The following is a 20541-nucleotide window of genomic DNA, read 5'->3' as shown; positions in this document are numbered from 1 at the left end:
AGAATCTAACCAAAAGCCTCGATATGAGTGATTTGTGAGTAATGAGATAGAGGAGTAGTTTTTTCGAATAGAGAAAATCACGCGTCTACTTACTTGATCACCATCCGAACCTTAGGAGAGAATTTAGGCCTTCTTTGGATCGACATAGCTAAAATTCTTACCTATTACAAATTCTACCGCTAGTCACTCCACTGAACCTTTCATCAAACCTTTCACTTTCACCAAAAATTCCTTACCCATCTATTAACCCTAAATAAAAGAACCTACCTAAGTGATGAGTATGAGAAATATGATGAAATGTAGAAAAATAAAGAGAAAGACTTGTCCCAGATAAAAGTTAGTTACTTACTTCAGGAAAGAAAAATATAATTAAAAAAAAAAAAAAAAAAAAATGAAATAAGTACAAAGGCTTAAGAGCAAAGTAGGAAAACTCAAGTAGAAGCAGGAAAAGAAAACAAGGATTTCTCGAGTGTAAATATCTTGAAGACATTATTCTCTCATACTTATCATTTTTGATCTTCCACTTCCATTTTCTTTTACACCACCACCTAAGCCCCCTAATACCTAACAAAGACCTCTAGCTCAATTAGGAGTACGATGATGTGATAATAAGTAGTAGATGTGACTGATCGACCTCGGCTCCTCTGACTACCATTGAGTATGTGAGAAAACATGTGCCCACTGCACACTGGAGTTAACGAAATCTGAGTAGAAAAATTATGAGCGAATTTGTGTTTCGACACATACCTGTGAGAATCCATTTAGGTACGCTCTCCAAAGGATCTAGAAACGGCCTTGCTTGTGCATTTTAATGAAAAGTCCATTGTATGCATATTCATATGTAGATGTTTTAATTATTGTATGCATATTAACTTGAGTTTCAAAGGAATTAATCTTCGTTCCCCGTTAAGGAGATGTATAGATATCTGAGATTAATTTAGGAAACAAGCTTTTGTTACTGAGTCATTGTAGTATAAATGAAGTTTGTGAGTATCTTCTCTGGAAAACTCTCACGAGGCTATAACTAGTCCACTAGGGAATTCCTAATGGTTTAAGGCCTTGTTACATACGGTCAATGCAACCGCACTCTGCGAAACGAGAATTAGCATAGACTGCACAGTTTTGGCCACTTATCTGTTTTAATGTCTCTTTTTTGCTTGAGGACAAGCAAAGTGCTGTTTTGGGGTGGTGTGATAAGCACCCAAAACTGTATTATAAAACCCCATAGAGACGTAACATTTCAGTTAATTTTGTGCTTAATAATCATGAAATAATTGCATTTTCGTGCTTTTGCAGGTTGGAGCAACTAACGTAAAAATGACGATAAAGCCAGCATTTAAGCATGGAATAGGGAGTATACATAAGCTTTCCGATCAAGCCCATGTGAAGCCCAACAAATCCGGACTAAAGCCCAAATACGCAAACAGTACATAATCCAATCAGAAATGGGATTACGTGCACAGAAGCATCAAACTTCCGAAGCTCATATCTCTTGAACCAGGACTCCGAATGCGACAAGTGAGATGCTCAGACGATCAGTACGATGAACTCTATGCATAGGTGGGAAGTTGCAAAAATGTCAAAAGACCAGACCACCACTGAACACTACACATGGACTCACTATGCGGGCCCGCAAGAATTGATGAGTCATCATGCAAGTCAAGACAAAGATGCAAATAATTGGTGCAAAAGTGACACCTTGCATGTAATTAATGAGGTTAGATGAGATTAAGTGCTAATAGTGAAAACAAAACAAGGTGTCACTTTGTTTTGATTTTGTGGATAAGAAGGAATTAAATGTGTGTGTGTGTTTCACGTGGGATGGAAGGAGAATGCTCTAAAATGAGAGGAAGAAAACAAAAAGAAAGCATTCACTCCATTTACTTCCTTGTTTTGTTTTTCCTTTTTCCATTCCTTGTTTTAGTAGTTAGGTTTTGGTTTTTAGTAAAAAGCTTGTAACATGTTAATGGTGAAAACCAACTTCTAGTTCTTGAATAAACTACTTTCTTCATTAGGTAAAACAGGTTGTTACATCTTGTTTACTTCTTTCTCATCTCTCATTTACATATCTTTCTTGTAGTTTTAAAACAATCCTAGGATCATGAGCTAAAACCCTCCAAGGTGGAAGGTTAATGATGCTCATGTGAGGATTCATAGAAATTTCTTAGAAGTAGGATTCACTGCCTGGACTTAAGGGCACATATAGCACATTACCCCAAAATGGTAGTGTCCGGCCAAACTTGAGACCAGGAAATTAAGAAGGACTCCCGTGCGCCTCCCTTTTTATGCCTGGGCTAGCCGTGCGCGCGAGTCTTCTCTAACCTCTTATTTTCATAGTTAACAGGATTATGTTGTATGAGTCCAGGAGTTGAGATAGGATTTCAGAGATAAAATCCCAGTTCAACTTCTTATGCTAGGGAAATGGACTTAGAGATGAGTTCATCTCGCTAAGGATTGACGCTCAAGCCGGTTCGGGTTTGATAATGAACCCAAAACAGCTTAGAGAAGGTAGTAATCCAATTTTAAGAGAAGTTAATAAGACCTTGCATTAATAGAATGATCCTCCACCTCTTTTTTCTCTTAGAATATCTTATGAAAATCTTAGTTCTTTTTCATTTTTGTTGTGTTTCACAATTTTAAGCGTCCGTTAGGATTTAAACAACAAAATTAAACTTAGCTAGTAATCCAATATGAAACTTACTCACTAGTTTCCCTACTTAGAGCATAAGAAAGTTGTATGTTGTCCTAGAATTTAGGTTGGATCGAACCCATACTCGAGCTAAACACACGAAGACGTGAGTAAAGACTTGAGTCTACACCGAACGGAAATGACATTTCATATCTTTAGATCGCAAAGTGTAGATATCAGCAGCGCCAGTTGCAGTTAATTGGTTCTAAGGAGAAGAGTCATCTAAGAAAAAATAGCAAAGAAGTTCAGGCAAAAGACTCTTATATCAAGTTATAAAGTACCTGAGTAAGAAAACTTACTGGTTGGAGCATGGGTGTGTTTTCTAGGAATAGGAATTCCCATAGGCTCACAATCATCATCAGAAGGACGAATGTCTCACGCATCACCCAACATGGAGATGGTGGTCAGCCCAGCCTTCGTCACTTTGCTTTCCGTCAAAAAAGACGATCGGAGAGTTTTTGTCTCTTGTCATGAGGTAGTAGAAGGACTGGTCTCGAATACGTCGGACCTCATAAAAATAACCAAACACCCAATGGTTCAGAGCGAATCCGTGTCTCTTGGCAAGAAGGGCAGAATACATGACAATTTTGTAGAACAGGGGTGCTGCCTATCCAAGAGCAAGATTGAAGTGGATCAGACACTCTCTCAGCAATAGGTGGAGGGGAAGAGTAAGTCTGGCCCTAAGTTGACCAATAGTGATGAGCGTCACCTCCTTGTAGGCCAACTCATCAGATAACCTCCCCCACTCCAGTCCGATATCTTCAGGGATGTGGAACTTCTCACGGATCTGTTCCAGAGAGGAAAGATCTCCAAAGTTTATAAGTGACCAATTGAAATTCATAATCGAAAAAGAGGTAAAGTTTCAAGTTTTGGTTAAACCCTAGCGGGATATCAAAAGGTTCAGTATGAAAAAGGTAGCAGAAGAGATAATGAAAGTTCTCTCCCCATATACTTTATATACAGATAAGACGGACGGTTAGGATAAGCCCAAGCGGTGCGTCTTTTCGGGATGAAACTGTCATCATTACCTTTTTTGGGAAACTGCGTGTCTGTTCGAACCGTCTTTTCAGAGCCTTAATCAGTTGGATACATCAGCAGTTCCAACAAACAGTTTTGGAAAAGGATTCTTGCACCAAAAGCAGCGTCGCTTCAAGCGCCCACGTGCTAGCTGGCACGGGCGGGGGCATCTGTAGGGAGATTTCCCGTCACTAAACAGATAACACGTGTATTAGAAATAACCTAAGACTATATATGTCCAGAATGAGACGAGGACCATTGAATCAGTTCTGTGAGTAAGTGATCTCGTGCTCAGTACGAGTGTTTAGTGGGCATGTGTCAAGCACATGACTGACCGCCTTCAAGCATAACAGTTACCCAGTCGTTAGGAACTGATATAGACAGTTCCTGAACAGATGGAAACTGGAGATGGCGATCTTTAATGATAAGGAAGGAATCTTGATGACATATCTAAGGAGTTTCTTTTTGAGATATAATCTTCTCATACATGATGGGACATTATTATCAACAAAGAAACTTACCTCTCGTAAGATATGGTCTAGATTCAGACTTCTATAAGAAGAGGAATCCTAATAGGAAGGCAGAGTCCAAAGATGGAAGGGAACTCACAAGTGGTGAAGACAGCCCTAGCCCTAGGACTCTCGTAGCTCTTCCTATATAAACAAAAGTGATTCGCTCTTAGGAACTACGCAAAATAGGGTTTGATTCTCTATAATAAACAAGGAGATATGTAGGCAGCCGTCAAACGGTTCAACCCTGAACTCACAATCATCTCATCCCTTCTCCATTCATTTAAAGGTTCCAAGATCACACGGCACAGAGGAAAATCAGGGAAAACTCGAAAAATCCCCTACAGTTGTAGTAAAATATTAGATTTTTTTTATTGGAGTGGTAGATTGTCCAAGTACAAACTATCTTAGTGGGATCGATTGGTATCGTTTTCCTCAACACTTATAGAAAATATACACATTTCTAACTTTCAGTGGGAAGGGAGTAGGTTGATTAACATTTTCAACATACAACATAAGTAAGCAAAATGTACAATCCATCTTGCTTTCATTCTTCAACACAATATACCTTTAGCATAATATGAAGATCTTGGCAACAACCAAATTAAAAGAAAAAATAAACTAAAAGAGAAGAAAAGAAATTCAATTTTCTGGTAAAGTACATTGAGAGGCAGGACGATATGATTCTTGCTCATAACCCAGGATCTTGGAAAGGATATCCTCAAAACTTTGCAGCTAGTGGTAATTTTAAATTTCTGATGGAGGCTGCTTCCACTATTGCAAAATTTGATAATGAGGATCATATTATGCAGCTAGTACAAAAGAAATTTATTGTAACACTTTACAGTTTATTTACTCACATTACACCCTGCTATCAAGTACAAGGCTTACCGCGAAGGAAACACAACCAAAACCTTTGAATTAGTTTACCTTGAACTGTTGAGTAACAACATCAAAGTACTGCGTCAAATAGTGCTTTGGAAATATGGCGGTTGATGGTCGTAGGCTCACAGTGGGCAGTGTAGTAGTAGCTCTTTGCGACAGTTAAAAATGTCTGTTTAATCTCCGGATGTATTCCACCATCTCTCCTCAGTACATGCTGTAAAAGTTGTTGCATATCTAGTTGTACTGAGTCCACTGGCTTGTCGATAGTCATTTCCTCGTTGTTGTTTTCCTTCCATCCAGCCTAGGGGTGCAAAGTAATTTTAATCATAAAGGGTCCAAAAATTTCTTATACATAAATATATAATATGCAAAGCCAAATAAGAAATAGTAGAAGCTCGAACCTTGAAGTTTTGGTTTTGACAAAGGCGGTTGCATATTTTATTGGTTAAGCTTGTGAAGTAGACATACTCGGGTTGAGATGTGAGATCTAATGAGTACAGGTCAGCGCACAACTGCAGAGTACACACTAAGAGCTCTGCTTCATTGTTAGGGACAAGGTACTTGTCTTCTTGAGTTTGCGAATTCCACAGCCATGCGTTCCACTGTAAATTGAAGTAAAACGGAGGTTAGATAAATAATCATAATAGTCTTGGGTTGCTGTCAAGGGACAGTACATGCACTTACAAAATTCTTAAGAATGTGGTCTACTTTTGTCCCGTGCACCTCTTGGATTTTGAATCCGATATCACTCAAGGTTTTGAGTATGACCTCTACAAGTTCATTCCTAATTCCATTGGTATCCAATTTCCTGCAACCAAAACTAGTTTAGTATCTCAAAGTGTTATCCTTGAAATTGTGGTTAGATGATAAGATCACATTATAATTGATGTACCTGTCGTTACTATGGACACTACTATAATGAAAAGCTTCTATGAAAGTTCTTTGTTGCTCAATCGAGATTGCCTTGAAGTAAAAGGAAACGGCTTTCACCAGTACTGTCGACCGAGCCCAGGCAAGTCGCTCAGTTGCTCGCTCTGGCTCAAATATACTAGACACTGCTTGGAAGTAGGCTTTGAGTAGTTCATCATTACTAATCCCGAAATCTCTCAGGTTGAACTCTTCATACCAACTGCATGAAGTTTGTACTTATTATTTTTACATTTTTGCATTGTTTATTTGTTGAGAAAATGATGGTAAAGTAACTTACTCTTGGATATCAACCCACTCCATTTGATGCATCTTTTGGCAATGATTATAATCCAATTTGGCAAGCTCAAGGTAATGGTTGTTGCTTACGTTATACATCCTTCAACAAGTCAATATGATCACTTTAGTTCTATTGATTATCTTAATAAAGTCAAAAAAATCCCCACATTGTTTTATAATTGAAGTCTGTAGTGGAATTTTATGGAGGGTTGGAGTTGGCCGAGCCCATGCATCCTTAAGAAATTATTACATGGCCGAGCTAAACAGCGTTACTTATCAAAAGAGTGTATATGAATATATCAATTACCTGTATAGTACTTTTCCAATCCAAACATCATCATCTGCACCGTACTGGTCAAGGTAGTACCTTGTCTCTATAAGAGATAGGTTTGCATACCATGGAACACACAGGTTATATTCTACCTGATAGATTCGATGAAAGATCACTCTATTCTGTTAGATGTCTGGTTGTCTACAAATAACCAATCAATTAGGCACACAGATATTTTTCCAGATTACCTCTCCTACTAAGTCCTTTGTGATTATCCACCTATCTAAAACTTGTCCAAGACTCTGTTTCTCTCTTAGAAGCTTAGACGCAAACTCCTTTGCTTCTTGAAGGATCTGCTCTTTCGGAAATAGAACCTGAGAAACTCTGTATAAGCTTAACATTTCTGTAATTCCTTGGCTTGTTTGTCCAACGAAACAAAAGAATTGACCGTCTCTCTCAAAATGTTGAAATGCATCTGCAACAAATACAGAGAACTTAATTGTCATTGCACAAATGGCCTGGAAATCATGTATTATTCTCTAATAATACTTAAGAAAACTGTTTGTCAACTTACTAGCATTAACATCGTAACCATGTAAGCGTAACATCCTAAAACCCATAGACGTGTCATCAATATCAAATTCGATAGTATCTCGAGACCAACTAATTCCATTAGGCGTCCAAAATCTGTCAAATAGTGATGTCAGGCAAGTGGAACATGAACTAGTACAAAGCCAATCCAAAGTAGTTGTACACTTTATATACTCATCAGGTAAATAATTACTATACCGGTACACATATTCAAGGAACTCTTTGATTTCTGACTTGAAATATCGTGAAATTCCTAGGCGCTCCAAGCGGTCAACAATCCAAAGACGTTCGAATAAGTCCATTGGGTAGCAATGTGGTGCTATACAACGAAATCCATTGTTAAAATTCGAAGGAGCAATATTGTGCAGAAAAATTATTTAACGGTAGCAGTTAAAGTTTACCTCCTCCTTTGAATCTCTCAACTACTTCTGTAAGATATTTCAGACACTTCTTATCTTTTGTTTGCATGAGAGCATAAGCCGTAGAGGATGGCGAACATAGGAATGAACCATTTTTGTGTTGCAGCTTGACAAGTTTCTCCCAGTCTAAATCAGGGATTCCTTCAAGACTGTATAGTAGCGTTGTAGGTACATTGTGCAGCACTTCCATTGGTATCCTACATAGCAAATATAGCTCGAAAGGCATGTAAACATATATATGTAAATCTGTGATGGTAGTTTTTGAAGCACACAAGAAGGCATCCTTTTCTGATGATCTAACTTATCTTCTACTAGGATATACGCTTGCTGTGAAGGTGAGACCTTTTTCTATGACTTTGATCAAGCACCATACTACAATACTTGGAAAAAATGTTGATGAGTAGAATATACAAATAAAAATGCTTACCTTTTCAATTTAAGTTCCCTTTTTGCATATAAATCTTGCAAAACAGTAGGATCCTGTAAAACTTCTAATCCCAATTTCTGAGCCATCTCAATGAGAGTAGGAAATGCAACTTCAAAACCGCTCGGCTGGTGCTCAAGATCTTCATCATTAAGCTTATGCAAATATTGTCCAAGAAAGGACATTCCTAGTAAAAGAATAAAATAGAGTAAAAAAACCATATTGGATATTTCCAATGAAGCCATGTGTGATATTCCTTTTTGTTACCTTTTTCCCATTTCTCTTGGTCACAGTTCCAAGTTTTGAGTGCAACTACGCAAGCCAAAGTGCATCTTAAACGGTCATAAGCAGAGAAAAAACTATGACCCCATGAACCATCAGGAAATTGATTATTGACTATCCATTCCAGACTAGAGGGAAATTGAGGAGCATCATTTCCATTTATATCTTTGACTAGTGCCACCCATGCTGTGTCATACGGCGAGACACTTAGTTCGCCATCGTCAACGGATTGTAACTTCGCCCTAATGACCTCTACTTGTTCGCCAATCTTGTTCAACTCAGAAACCTTCAACCGGGGCATCAGTTAAGTTTACCGGGAAATTAAGACAATGCAAATTCATATGCATATTGTATGAAAATATAGTAATGACCTGTTGAGCTATTCCATTTTCTTTGTTTGCTTTGAAATCCTTTTTTGGCAGTTGGGTGGCTGGTACATAAATATATTGTGATGAACCTGTGTTACACGTACATGGAAGTTCATATGTGCTTAGGTGACGGAGAATTATTCTTACAGCATGCTTATATACATTAGGCTTTCTTTCGAACTTCACAAAAAAATAAAATAAAAAATATATTAAGTTCTCAGTAATGTCACCTATTCTTATCTTTCTTTGTTTAAGAGCTATGTGTGATACCTTGGATTGGGTTTAGTCCCACATCTGGACATCTGTTAGGAAGCCGTCTTGGATCCTGGTTATATTTGATCAACTTCTACTTACTAATGTCGAGGTCGCTTTTGATTTAAAACCCCACACCCATGCATGGGCATGCTTTGGACTTGGCTGATATAAGTGGGGATAATATCGACATTATTGATTATGTGGTAGTAGGCCCTTACAATTGGTATCGGAGCGGAGGATGGCTGGGATTGTGATATCCTCGATTGGGTTTAGTCTCACATCTGTTAGGAAGCCGTTTTGGATCTTGGTTATATTGGATCGACTACCACTTACTAATGTCGAGGCCTTTTGAGCGAAAACTCTTATGTCGATACTGTCCCCACTTACGTCACTCAAAGGTCTAGGTCCAAAGCCTGCCCAAATATGGGTGTGTGGTTTTCACGGCAATATTGTCTTCACTTACATCACCCCAAAGGCCTGCTCAAATATATGGGCATGGGGTTTTCACTCAAAAGGCATCAACATTAGTAAATGGTAATCGATCGAATATAACCAGGATCCAAGAAATAGATGTGGGTACGTCTAAACCCAATCCAGGGTAGCACAATCCCACCACCTTAGGAGAGAGTCATCATCAGCTTTGATACATGTGGGAGAAGAAAGAGGCACAAGCATCGCGGCTTTCAATTGCACATGATGAAGGCGTCTTGGCCTTCCGGGTTCATGACAAGTTCGACCGATATTGGTGTTTCTATAAAAGGGAAGACTCCATTCTTAGAATATACACGATTTTGTGCACTTGTGTTGTGTGTGTGTGTGTGTATATATATATAATGGAACCCTAAGAAATCAATAAAGCAATAAACCTTTCTTCTCTTGTGAATGTAGGCTGCCGCATTGGCACCGAACCACTATAAATTCTTGTGTCTTGTCTCTTTAATTAGTTGTTTAATTCTACATGGTATCAGAGCGGAGCGCTTAACCTCTCATCTAAATCAATCTAGATAAACACAATATACTATGTCAGATCCAAAACCAAACCCAAAGTCTGCTGTAACAACAGAGACTGATTCTAATCCTGGTGGAAGCTACCATCAATTCTCTTGAATAGAACAAACTATATACCTTGGTCTAGGGCTGTTTCGCTATCTCTGGGTGGCAAGAGGAAATTAGGGTTCATTAATGGTGCAAAAGGTTTGTCCTGCCATTGATGATGCCGAATTTGAGAATTGGGTTTCCAATGATCAGCTTGTTCGATCTTGGTTACTCAATTCTATGGAGTCAACTATTGTTGGAATTTTTACTTTCTCTGATTCTGCAAAGGAGATGTGGGATTCAATTGAAGATTTATACAGAAACCATAACAATTATGCCCGTGTTTTTGAACTTCAACTCGCAATCGGTGCTTTGTAACATGGTGAGAAGACTTTTACAGAACACCTTGGGAATTTGAAGAAATTGTGGGATGAGTTAAACATATATCGTCCACATACCACAGATGCTAAGTCTCTTTTGAAATGGGCTGAAGAGGATAAAATATTCACCATATTTCGTAGTCTTAAACCAGAATATGAGAATTTGGAAAGCAATAGTCTAATGGAAAGCACTCTTCCAACACTTGTTGCTGTTTGTGCAACTATTCAGATAGAGGAAACAAGGAAGAAAACTATGAACTCCGAGGTGAAGTCCTCAATTTATGAATCTACTGTATTACTTGCAAAAAACGATTTTTGAAAGAAGTCACCGGGATTTGAAAAAGGTAAGGAAAAACGGGAACTGTCTCACTGTGATCATTGTTGAAAAAACTGGCACACCAAGGACCACTGTTGGGAATTATATCCACATCTGAAAAAGGAAAAGGAACTGTCCAAGAAATAGCATGCAGCAGTAGCCGAAACATCAATGTCCAACTCAGATATTAGTCATCAGTTGAGTCAAATTCTCCAACAACTCACTAAGTCCATGCCATTTAGCAAAGGTCAGTATGTCTCAACTCATGTGTCAGGTAATTTACATGCCTATTTTACTATGCCAGAAAATAGTAACTCGTGAATAATTGATTCGGAGGCTACTAATCATATGGCTAATTGCCCTACCTCTGTCCATAATTTTGTGTCCAAAATCGACAAACATAATATTTCCATAGCCAATGGATCCACCGTTCCCATTCTAGGTAATGGTTAAGTGAATTTGTATAATCAAAGTCTCAAGAGTGAAGTTCTAGTTGTTCCTTCGTTCCCTATCCAACTTCTATCTGTTGGCAAACTTACAAATTCTTTAAATTGTGATGTCATTTTTTCTCCTAACTCTGTCGTCTTTCAGGATTGAAAGTCGAAGAGGATGATTGGTGAAGGAATTTATTCCAATGGGCTCTATTTGTTGAAGTCGAATAAAAGGGCGTGTCAAGCTAGTGGGTTACTTGAGAGTCGCATTTTTCATAAAAGACTTGGGCATCCATCTAGTCATGTCCTGTCAAATTTGTTTCCGCATGTTTCTATAAACTCTAATGATGTTTGTGATGTTTGTCAATTTTCTAAACAAACTCATTTCCCTTTTCCAATCTCGTATTCTATGTCTAATAATTTGTTTGAGTTAATCCACTCTGATTTATAGGGACCTGCTCCCGTTAATTCTTATGATGGCTATAAGTATTTTGTGTTGTTTATTGATGATAAATCTTGTACTACATGGTTATATTTGTTGAAATCAAAGACGGAGGTTGTGAATGTTTTTAAAGCTTTTCACACTATGGTTACTAATCAGTTTGGTGCAAAAACCAAGATGTTTAGATCTGACAATGGCACTAAGTTTTGCAAAGGTCTGTTACCTGATTACCTTCGTAACCATGGGATAATTCATCAAACTAGCTACGTTGGAACACCTCAGCAGAATGGCGTGGCTGAAAGAAAAAACAGACACCTTTTGGAGACCACTCGTGCTCTTATGTTGGGCATGAATGTTCCTAAGCATTACTGGTATCATGGTGTCTTAACCGCTGCTTATTTGATTAATCAACTTCCCAGTCGGGTTCTTGGCTTTAAATCCCCATTGGAAGTGCTCAAATCTAGGCCGTTGGATCTTTCTCATCTGCAAGTGTTTGGGTGTGTTTGTTATGTGCATCAGCAAGCTATTCATTGAGATAAATTCGATGCTCGGGCTACTCGATGTATTTTTTTTGGTTATTCTACCACACAAAAAGGCTACATATGTTACAATCCGGCGACAAGAAAACTGGTTATCTCTCATGATGTACGATTTGTGGAATCTGAACCTTTTTTCGTGGATTGGTTGTGGCTCGAATCGGTCCGCGGGGAGTGTTATGGATTTGGAACCTCTCCCAGAAGTTGGTGAATATATCGTTCAAATTGGTGAAGATATAGTTCCTGTACTAGTGGTTGGTGAAGATATAGTTCCCCCGAGGTTATTGAACCCTCACGAAGTTATATCTTCTACGTAGAAGTATTGACGACTCATATACTAAACAACCAAGGGGCGATTTCCTAAAACTCGAATTTTAATTTCCTATGGACAAGGCGGTAGCTTCCATCTTTGAACAATACGGGCTGGCATTTAAGCTCCTATAGCTCCTCCAGCTACTCCAGCACCTCCAGTTTCTCGACAATCGGAACGAGAGAGACGACCTCCAGTAACTCTCAAGGATTACTATAAATCTGATAGAGAACTGCATCCCCCATTGATTCACAGGAATTTTTATTCATTGCATGATGTTTCATATCCTCTATAGGAGTTTATAACGTATGCCAATATCACTTCATCTCATCATGTTTTCTTGAGTACAGTCGATGATGTGCAAGAACCCTAGAACTTTAGAGAAGCTAACTCTCGTCCGGTATGGAGAAAGGCGATGTAAGAAAAACTTCGTGCTCTAAATGAGAATAAAACTTGGGAGATTGTTATGCTACCTTACGGAAAGAAAACAGTTGATTGTCGTTGGGTGTTCAGAAACAAGTTCAACAGTGATGGTTCCTTAGAGAGGTCTAAAGCACAACTTGTTGCAAGGGGATTCACCCAAACATATGGTCAGGACTACAAGGAGACTTTTGCACCAGCTGCAAAGAGGAACACGTTTAGAGTTATTGTATCTCTAGCTGTAAATCAAAACTGGAAATTGTTTCAGATGGATGTTAAAAATACATTCTTACACAGCGATCTTAAAGAAGAAGTGTATATGAGCATCCCACCTGGACATCCGAAGGAGACTAAGGTTGGATTAGTATGCAAGTTAAAAAAGGTTTTCTATGGACTTAAACAATCTCCACGAGCGTGGTATGCCAAGCTCAGTTCTGTTCTAGCTATGACCGGTCTTAAGCGGAGTGATGTTGATCTTTCCTTATTTGTTAAGTCTAGCAGGTCAGGCTTGGTGGTTGTTCTTATTTATGTTGATGACATAGTTATCACAGGTAATGACCATATTGAAATCTCTAAGCTTAAGGAGTTACTGCACAAGAAATTTGCCATCAAGGATCTGGGTATTATGAAGTACTTTCTTGGGATCGAAATTGCTTATTCAAAAAGAGGTATATTTCTTAATCAAAGAAAGTATGTGTTGGATCTTTTGAGTGAAGAAGGAAAGTTGGGGGTAAAACCATCTGATTCTCCAACTGACTGTGTAGCCAAGTTGGACAACACCGGTGATCTTCTTACTGGCATTGGTCAGTATCAGCGATTAGTTGGTAAACTAATATATTTAACTATTATCCGACCGGATATTTCTTATGCAGTAAGCTTGGTTAGTTGTTTTATGCATGCTCCAAGGACTCCACATATGAATGCAGTCGAATACCAAAGATTCAAACAGAATGTAGTGGCTCGTTCTAGTCTTTCGAAAGTATAGGGCTATGGCTTCCACCACCGTGAAATCATATGACTTCGCTCTTTATGAAGGATTTATGTTTTGGTTTGCATTTGCCAACTACACTTTCTTTGTGATAATCAAGTCGCTATGCACATTGTCGCAAATCCAAGTTGTTTCATGAGAGAACTAAGCATATTGAAGTTGGATCATCATTTTTTTGCGTGAAAAAGTGCAGTCTAACATTGTCACTACCTCCTTTGTTCGAAATGACCAACAGCTTGCACACATTTTTACCAAGGGACTTCCAGCTTCCAAGTTCCATGATATACTCTCCAAGTTAGGTTCGCTGGATATCTTCGCACCAACTTGAAGGGGATTGTGGGAGAAGAAAGAGACAACGCGTGTGCGCTTCAGTTGCACATGATGAAGGCACGTGCGCGCTCAGTCGGTTCATGACAAGTTTGAGGTGTTTCTATAAAATGGAAGACTCCATTCTTAGAATATACACGATTTTGTGCACTTGTGTTGTGCATATATATATATATATATATATATATATATATAATAGAACCCTAAGAAATCAATAAAGCAATAAACTTTTCTTCTCCCGTGAACGTAGGCTGCCGCATTGGCACCGAACCACTATAAATTCTTGTGTCTTGTCTCTTTAATTAGTTGTTTAATTCTACAATACCACTTGTAACACCCCAACACTTAACACATGTCAATATTGTCCCCACTTTAGTCACCCAAAGACCCAATTCTAAAGGCTGTCCATATATGGGTGTGAAGTTTTCACTCAAAAGGCCTCGACATAGTCATTATCGGCTTCGATACCACTTGTAACGCCCCAACACTTAACACATGTCGATATTGTCCCCACTTTAAGTCACCCAAAGACCCAATTTTAAAGGCTGCCCATATATGGGTGTGAGGTTTTCACTCAAAAGGCCTCAACATTAATAAGTGAGAAGCAATCTAATATACATAGGATCCAAGACAAGACGGCTTCCACATCTGAGAGCATTTGAGACAAAAGTGATATCTATGCTTATTTTGGTATTACTAAAATTTTAGAAAAGTAACGGTGCCATCTACTTTATTTTTACCCAAGATAAAAATGCTTACACTAGAAATAACAAGTATGGCGAACCGTGCTACATATGCACCGGTTTGTTTTAAGTTTTCAAACTCGTTGCTCAGAGTATCTATTATACATTACTATATAGAAGAAACGTGGTTAGTCTGGTTGTTTGGATATTAATAGATATGAGGGAAACACTTCCACATTTCAATACACATAACAAGATCAAATCCCTAAATTGGATGAGAGATCAAGTTTTAACAAAGAGAAGAGTTCTCCAAACCGTTGTAGTTCTACTGTAGAATTGTATCTCAATTTATAAACATCCCTGCATTTGGCTTTTGTCTTGTGTGCCAGGAAAGGTTAACCATGGGCCGGTACCGGTTTTCAATGGAGGTAAGCCATTGGGCTTAAATAGAGCTGAGCCAATCGGCTTGGACCGTATCCATTATGAACAGGGCATTTGGACCTGGCCTAGGTAATGGACCTGTACCCATTGGCAGACTACAAAGGAGAGTCCTAAACACTCCATAAGCTCAAACTTTGTTGAGATATAAAGAGGAGACTCGATGATAGACATAGGCGGGTAATTTCAACAACATCTTAATTACTTATCTTCTCAGTAATATATGCATGCATAGCTTGAAGAAGAACACATATATATAACAATGTGATGACAATTATTGGTTTTAACAAGTGTGTATTTAGAAGGATCAGAATTGCTATTTATAAAGGAATTGCAGCGAGCTTGTAGGTGAATATATTCAATAAAAATAGAAAATGATAAAATCATTACCACTACCACAGACTATATGAAAGCCTTTATTTATTGTTGTTTCCCTTGTCGATACCCTAGAGATACCTGATAAAAGAAAAGAAAAAAATTGGTATGCTCAATGAAACTTGTAACTCTTTATATACTTTGGAAATTATAAAAAGATGTATACGTCACAACAAAAACAATTCTACGAATTAAAATATTTGTACCGAAATTTTTATTAAGTAATAAAATTTAAGATTCTGTATTTACATATTTATAAGGGGGGTTTTTTTTTTCCGATATATATAGTGTAGGTTTCGTTTACCATACATTTTAAACGATGTCCACAACTTTACGTACAACGTGAATTATAACCATGAATATCATCTCTATAAAATTTCAACTCATTTAACTCATTTGATCATGTTTAACTATGTTAAAAGATGATTGTAAAATCGAAAAATCTGAACCGTACGTTAAAACAAATTCAAAGTTGACAATGATTTTTAATTAGTTAATTAGAGATTTCCAAATGAAATGAATTATTTTTGTAGAGATATTATCTATAGTTAGTAGATAATATCCACAGATTATTATCACTTAACTCATCTTGGAGGAGGGGATTATAAACCTAAATATAGTGTATTAGTGTATGTACAACTTATAAATATGTTAGGAAGTGATACTACTAGTGTACATCTTGATATAGTGTCCCCATTCAAGCGTGCTTTAGGTGCTGCTTGCTTTTCAGTTTAGAAATCTGAAATACGTCAATAAGTCTTGATTTTCAATCCTTCCATAAAACTTGCTTTACCAGTCCACCACACACACACTTCTCTTTTCTTCAAGTTGTTTCGCCATCACTTAAAGCTTAGCTGGCTAGGTATATTGGGGCAAGCCACTCGACTAACTATAGTCGAAAATAAAAATATAAAAAAATAAAATCATACTAAAGATGAGAAGTTAGCATGCACATTTTTTGAAAATGTGAATTTTTTCTCAACTATATATATTTAATGTGACGGAAGAATAAAATTAAACACGACAGTATGCTATATAAAATGAAGTCCACATTATGTAGTACCGACGTCCTCTTAAGTCTTAAGAGATGTGACTAGTTTGATGCATACTTTTATTGCTGTATCGTGATTAATCAATCATAAATTTTTGAGTACGTAAAAAAAATCCAATAATAAAACAAAAAAAGGCAGAAAATAACATCTCTACACTATATGATAGCCGAATCTTTAGGAGGAAAATTTCTCAACCGAACTGTGTATTTGTAATCTCTCTATTTTATGATTTTACAACCACCTCCCTTAATTATTCTAATCAGCTCCCTCATTTTTAAACAATTTACTAAAAACTCTCTCACTTATCGAAATTAGAATTAGTTTCATATTATTTAAAATAATTTAGAAAACCTCATTCACGTCACTCAAATTATATTCAATCCCTCCTAATGTTTTATATTATGTTAGAGCGACAGGTCTAAAGATTTGAAAAAACACCGATGCGTAGCACGGTTCGCATACTCGTATACTAATATACTAGTATTAGTATTGTGCACGCCCTACGAGCGTTTTACGCAAATGTGTCGTGTGAAGTTGGTTTTAATTAGGGGTGTTTATGGATCGGTTTTGGTTCGGTTTTTATTGGTTTCGGGTTCAATCGGTTTTATTTTAATAGTTTCTACCGGGTTCGGTTTTTTCGGTTTTTTTCTTATATTTAAAAAAATCCATAACCATACACATTAGGTTCCGGTTTGGGTTTCGGTCCCTTCTCGAATTATACATTATTATTACTAAAATTATGTTTATAATTACATAACTGATATAAAAGTTGGTTTTTAGTGCGACAATAACACTTGTACTGGTCATAAATTCAATAATCTTTGAAAATTTTCTAAAAACTCTAAATAAATCTAATAAATTGTACATACTATACGTATGTATTAACTTGCATTTCAAATCAAACGCGTGTACATTATAGTATACGTACATACATACGTCTTATATAAATATATATCACACACTAAATTGTTAGCATTACACGCATTTATTATCATATATATACATATATACATGTGTAATATATCAAGCACGTGCACTTATATAAATGTTATAATGTACACATTTATTAGTTAATATATACAGTGCATTAATTAATTCATAGTATATGTACATGTAGTCGCTGACATTATTATTAATATTTGTAATACACGTGTTCAATGTAATGTTACAAAACATGTATGCATTTAATAACATACATTCACTATTATGCTACCTCTATATATTTAGTAGACTTTACACCTAAAAATACAAGCAAACTATATATTATAATGTTTGAGTTTGCATTTATTTAGTATAATATAATACTAAATTTTATATATCAAAATCATAATAATCGGTTCGGGTACCCACCAATTTTTCACTATTCGATTTTAACGGGTTTGGTTCTTTATCAGTTCGGTTCTTGAAGACCCGCTTTTAATAGGTCAAACATTTTAAGACCCAAAACTACTATAAACGGTTCCAGTTCTGGTTCGGTTTGGTTCAGTTTCAAGTAATCGGATACCCATACACACCCTAGTTTTAATGGTGTTTTTTGAAAAAAATATTTAAATATATGGTAAAAAAATAAATATAAATCACATTGTACAATGAGGGGTAATAATGTGTAATCCATTTTATTATACATTATATATAAAGTTATTATATCATCCCAATATTATCTACCAAATACATAGTTCAGGATGTATGGACTATCGTCGATAGTTCCAAAAATTGAATTTCAATTTTGACATATTTCGACTAAAATAGGGAACAATTTATGTTTTCCTGCCCTAATATTATTGTTTTGAATTGATTTATTCAAAAACCAAACTATTCGACATATTTATGAGATTCCATTTGAAAATACGAACTATGATCAAACTATAACAGACCACACATTATATATTCCATTTTAATTTTAGTTTTATGTTTATTTAAATAGAATAATAAGAAGGGTTACCACCTCCTCTCTAGATAGAAAATTAGGGTCTCCCTCCTAAATGCACACAAAAAAACGCGCTCAACCAAGTTGATTTTTTTTTTTTTTTTTTTTTTTTTTTTTATTTGGGAAGGAGGGGGACACCCTAATTTCCCCATCTAGGGGGGAGAGATTCTTAATTGGCTCATCTAGTGGGGGTGGGGGTGGGAGGAGACCCTATTTTCCATATCTAGTGAGGGGGAATCCTAATTGGCTCATCTAGTATGCAGGTGCCTACATGTTTAGTTAGTCAACTTTTGGGTGATGATATGAGAAGTTGAGGGTTCGAACCTCGCCAACATTCGAGTTGCCCAAGATACTACTGTTTTCATTTAAAAGGAATAAAAGGAGAGAGAAAATATAATATATATTAGAGAGATAATACAATAATTTATATATTTAACTTTCGTTAAAGATGGAAAAATAAGTAAACTCTTAGTTTTGTGTGTTGATTAGGTTATATTATTATTAATACGATTTAATAATCCAATTCGTTAATTTTATGTATTTTTTTGGGTGGAGAATTGATATTTTTAATAATTTTTTTTTTCTCAATTTAGTAAGAAATTGGTTATTTTGGCTGATTAATCGGTCTATTTGATGATTAAATTTAGCTAGAGAAAAGTTTAAAAATTGGTAAAAAAAAAGTAATCCGTTTACAAGTGATTAATCAGTCATCACGACTGATATTGATAGCAAGCCATAGCTGTTTAGAATTTAATTCTATTGAATTCTAGACCTCCCCTAAGAGTAGGTGGTCCACAAGGATTATTTTAATTCTACCCCTCATATCCACTTCCAGTTAAACGAACGCACCATTAGTTTTTCATGTTTAATTTCATAATAAAACCCCAATTACCCCCACAAACAAAACAAATACTCCAGCTTCTGTTCCCCCAGAAGTTGTCTTCTTCCCCATACTTTTAAGCCAAACCACTTAAACAAAATATCTTGCCTCCTAGTTTTCAAGGCCGTAAACAATACTGATTATAGTTTATACAAACTTTCGGCGCCAATCTATCATAAATTCATCATATGACAAATCAGGCAGAAAATTTATTGGAATTTTTTAGTTAGTTCTACAATCATGGAAGAAGAACTTCAATTCGAAAGTTTGCCATTGGGTTGACAGTAGTTAATGAACTTGATGAAAAGGATACCAACTACAACCGCGCCTGGAGGAATGGAGGAAGTTATCACAAAACAATATGAATTGAAATTTAATTTTCGAAGCTGCTAATTAAATCTGTATTGAAACGTACCATTAAAGAAAGAAATTGTAGTTCTCAAGGGAAGCAAGAGTGTTGATGACTTGGGAACATATTGTGGGGAGAAGCTGGGTAGAGGTAACTGGGATATCATTCTCTCTGGGTTGGTTGTTAGTACGTGCGCGACTAGGAATGCATGAGGCTAAGACAAACCGTACCACTAATGATGATAAATCTCTACTACTTATAACTTTATAAGTGGCGTGATTGAGTTAGCCGAATAAACTGTAACTCTGTTCTGCTTCTTGCTATTTGTTTGACAAGTGCTTTCATTTCTTAACACCTGTCAAACAAAAAATATCAGTTCTGAACTTTTGTTTGTTTTTGGATTACGAAATTTTTATTTGTTTTTGGGGAAAGCACGTGGTGTATGATTTCTAGTAAGAGCTTGGTTGAGTTAGCCGAATAATCAGTATTCGATTTTGTCCGTTCGTTCCCTATTTCGTGACACGTGGTTTTTTGTTTTGAAAAACAAAAATACGAGAGGAGAGAGAGAGAGGCGCGTGGAATGAAAAAAGAGAAAGAGAGAGAGTATCTACGTGGTTTTTTGTCTCTTACGACTTTTAAAAGATTTTTTCTCTTTTTACTTTTAACCCTCCGCAACTTTAACTGTTCTCTCTCCTAACCCACGTGTCTAATATAAACGTGCTTTAAGTTTAGTAGA

At 36.6% G+C, this 20541-nt stretch overlaps 1 protein-coding gene across 4 annotated transcripts; it reads right to left on the bottom strand.

The window, feature by feature from the left end:
- Positions 1-5022: 5022 nt before the first annotated feature.
- LOC147514163 (ent-copalyl diphosphate synthase 1-like) lies at positions 5023-20077 on the bottom strand. Of its 4 annotated transcripts, XM_086597589.1 has the most exons (16): positions 19872-20075; positions 19770-19784; positions 15613-15678; positions 8665-8750; positions 8279-8579; positions 8015-8198; positions 7570-7784; positions 7367-7487; positions 7152-7264; positions 6826-7052; positions 6614-6729; positions 6308-6406; positions 5993-6229; positions 5785-5908; positions 5502-5702; positions 5023-5401 (listed from the first exon to the last, which is right to left on the bottom strand). In XM_086597589.1, the coding sequence occupies exons 1-16, from the start codon at positions 19969-19971 to the stop codon at positions 5168-5170; spliced, it is 2439 nt and encodes an 812-aa protein (XP_086453715.1). In that variant the 5' UTR covers positions 19972-20075; the 3' UTR covers positions 5023-5167. The 4 variants fall into 4 exon arrangements, with proteins under 4 accessions (XP_086453715.1, XP_086453716.1, XP_086453717.1 ...); XM_086597590.1 differs by lacking the exon at positions 19770-19784 and having other exon boundaries at positions 19872-20074; XM_086597591.1 differs by lacking the exons at positions 8279-8579; positions 8665-8750 and having other exon boundaries at positions 19872-20077.
- Positions 20078-20541: the final 464 nt, after the last annotated feature.

This window comes from Coptis chinensis, chromosome 3 (assembly GCF_015680905.1).
Source record: "Coptis chinensis isolate HL-2020 chromosome 3, ASM1568090v1, whole genome shotgun sequence".
In the NCBI taxonomy this organism is placed as follows: Eukaryota; Viridiplantae; Streptophyta; class Magnoliopsida; order Ranunculales; family Ranunculaceae; genus Coptis; species Coptis chinensis.
The sequence above is the reverse complement of the archived record's forward strand: the minus strand, read 5'-3'. Positions and strand labels throughout refer to the sequence as shown.